The sequence below is a fragment of the Sinocyclocheilus rhinocerous genome, unplaced genomic scaffold (genome assembly GCF_001515625.1).
Source record: "Sinocyclocheilus rhinocerous isolate Xijiao unplaced genomic scaffold, SAMN03320098_v1.1 scaffold409, whole genome shotgun sequence".
In the NCBI taxonomy this organism is placed as follows: domain Eukaryota; kingdom Metazoa; phylum Chordata; class Actinopteri; order Cypriniformes; family Cyprinidae; genus Sinocyclocheilus; species Sinocyclocheilus rhinocerous.
This window is the reverse complement of record NW_015635191.1, coordinates 181,342-184,297: the sequence shown is the minus strand read 5'-3', so window position 1 is coordinate 184,297 and position 2,956 is coordinate 181,342. Positions and strand designations below refer to the sequence as shown.

At 45.9% G+C, this 2,956-nt stretch overlaps 1 protein-coding gene across 2 annotated transcripts in view; it reads left to right on the top strand.

Moving 5' to 3' along the window:
• The window catches only part of LOC107746749 (protein FAM53B-like), an 18,717-nt gene extending 17,414 nt beyond the window's left edge, over positions 1-1,303 (top strand). For both annotated transcript variants that reach the window (XM_016561040.1, XM_016561042.1), the window contains exon 5: positions 825-1,303. In XM_016561040.1, the coding sequence (XP_016416526.1) occupies positions 825-1,061 (237 nt within the window). In that variant the 3' untranslated portion in view covers positions 1,062-1,303. The remainder of the gene's footprint in view (positions 1-824) is intronic.
• The last annotated feature ends 1,653 nt before the right edge of the window (positions 1,304-2,956 follow it).

Sequence of the window (2,956 nt, the reverse complement as noted above, 5' to 3'; positions counted from 1 at the left end):
GTGTGTGAGTGAGTGAGTGTGTGTGTGAGTGAGAGTGAGTGTGTGTGTGTGTTCCTGAATGAATACTTCCGTCACTGGGTTCTGTAACCGTTTCTCTCCAAACATGTTTACTAGATGAGGATGTGAGGCTGTTTCTGTCTCGATCTCTGTTGTATTAAACAATGATAAACTGCACGTCTGTAGTCACTGATCACCTTGTTGAGGTCAGAGGTCAGAGGTCATCTGGTCAGCACACTGATTCCAGGAATAAGAGCTGAACCATTACTTGAGCACTCTGTGTGTGTTTATTGTTTGCTCTAGCCACACACACACTCTCACACACACACACACAATGTCGATGATTGTGTTTGTGGAAAACTGTCTCTATTTACAAACCAAATATTCTGTTTCTGTGTTAACGGGGCCTGATGTAATGAATAAGAGCTGGTCAGTTATAGTGTTGTCAAAACTACCTATCAGTCGTTACTGAAATTTTAAAAAATGTCTGTTTCACTCTTCCTCCAGTAAAAAAAAAAAGTGGTCTGGTCTGAATCAAGAGAGAAATCTGCACAGATCAAGCACCGTCAAAACAGTCCAAAACAGCTCTAAACAAATATGTGTCTGGATTTTGATGTGAGAGACAACAGCAGATGCGCTTTTTCACTGGAGGAAGCGTTATTATGGATTATGGACTAAGCCAGAAAAAGCCAGAAGTTTGATGTCGATGTCATTCCTGTACTTTAGATGCCATTAAAAACTGTCTTGGTTGAGCTCTAGCGTTGAGTCTGAGGACCAGTAGCTTGTGTGTTTCTGTTGTTAACGTCTCATGTGTGTTTTCCTCGCAGAAGCTGCAGGACTTTCACAGTCTCAGCTGTCCAGGAATCACAGGAGACGAGCAGACGATGCTCCACACCGAGAGTGACCAGCACCAGACCAAAGACCAATCAGAGGCCAGCTGGCCGGCGGGGCGGAGCAATGGGAAGGAGCGCGAGTGTCTGTGGGCGGGGCTCTGCAGCCGGAGGGGGCGGGACTTGCTCCAGCTGGGCGGAGAACTGGACATCGAGCAGATCGAGAGGAACTGAGGTGATTCCTGTTGGATGATAATGGACGAGCACTTCAGTGAGTGGATGCGGGACACGTGTAATCGACTCAGGGTGAAGCAGACGGAGAACGTCACATCTTCAGAGCGTGAGCCGAGCTCCGCATGCGTTTAGATTAGCAGGAGCCGACGTGAGAAACACTCGTGCTCTCACACACAGACACTCACTCACACACACACACACGTGTTAAAGGGCTTCAGATGTGTAACAGTAGTAATATCAGGTAATTGAGTTCCTCACTGGTGAAAAAAGCTATTTGATCTATTTTTGTCTTTTTATGTTGAATAACTACAGAAGTAAATGTACTTATTTCTCTATGAATAAACAGCATTTTAATGTGTTTGTAAGAGCGCCGTGCGTGACTGATCTTTACTCCGTCTGCCTCGTCTTTCACTGCAATAAACTAGAAATGACATTTTCCACTAGACATGTGACATTATTTTCCTGACAGTGAAGCAAATGAGGAATAAATCTCATTACAGTAATGCTGTTGTGTGGACTGCGTTTTATTCAAGCTCAGTTTAATGAAAAACAAAAGTCGGAACTGAAGTGTCCCCGATGATGATGATTTTAATTGCTGTACTACATTAATGCGCCTAATTATCATGAAAATAATGTCACAATAATAATGCAGTAAATGATTCTCAGTGCTGTCAGGCTTCACTTTTATGCAACGTTTAATTTCTGCTTTTTGATATTGGGGTGAAATATGATTCATATATTCATGAGATGCACTTTATGAAAATGCCAGGCCTTCACACACACACACTCGCTCACACACACACTCTCGCTCACACACACTCACACACACACACTCGCTCACACACACACACACTCACACACACAAACACGCACACACTCACACACACAAACACGCACACACTCACACACACAAACACGCACACACTCACACACACAAACACGCACACACTCACACACACAAACACGCACACACTCACACACACAAACACGCACACACTCACACACACAAACACGCACACACTCACACACACAAACACGCACACACTCACACACACAAACACGCACACACTCACACACACAAACACGCACACACTCACACACACAAACACGCACACACTCACACACACAAACACGCACACACTCACACACACAAACACGCACACACTCACACACACAAACACGCACACACTCACACACACAAACACGCACACACTCACACACACAAACACGCACACACTCACACACACAAACACGCACACACTCACACACACAAACACGCACACACTCACACACACAAACACGCACACACTCACACACACAAACACGCACACACTCACACACACAAACACGCACACACTCACACACACAAACACGCACACACTCACACACACAAACACGCACACACTCACACACACAAACACGCACACACTCACACACACAAACACGCACACACTCACACACACAAACACGCACACACTCACACACACAAACACGCACACACTCACACACACAAACACGCACACACTCACACACACAAACACGCACACACTCACACACACTCTCGCTCACACATACACACACACACACACACACTTTTGCACACATGCGTACACACACAGCCGCACGCACACACACTACACCTCACTCACACATACACACAAGCTCTCACACACACACACTCACTCGCACTCTCACTCACATACACACACACACACACTCACTCGCACTCTCACTCACACATACACACACACAGACACTTTTGCACACGTGCACACACACACACTCACTCACACACACACACACTGTCACACAGACACACACACAAACACTTTTGCACACATGCGTACACACACAGGCACACACACTACACCTCACTCACACATACACACACACAC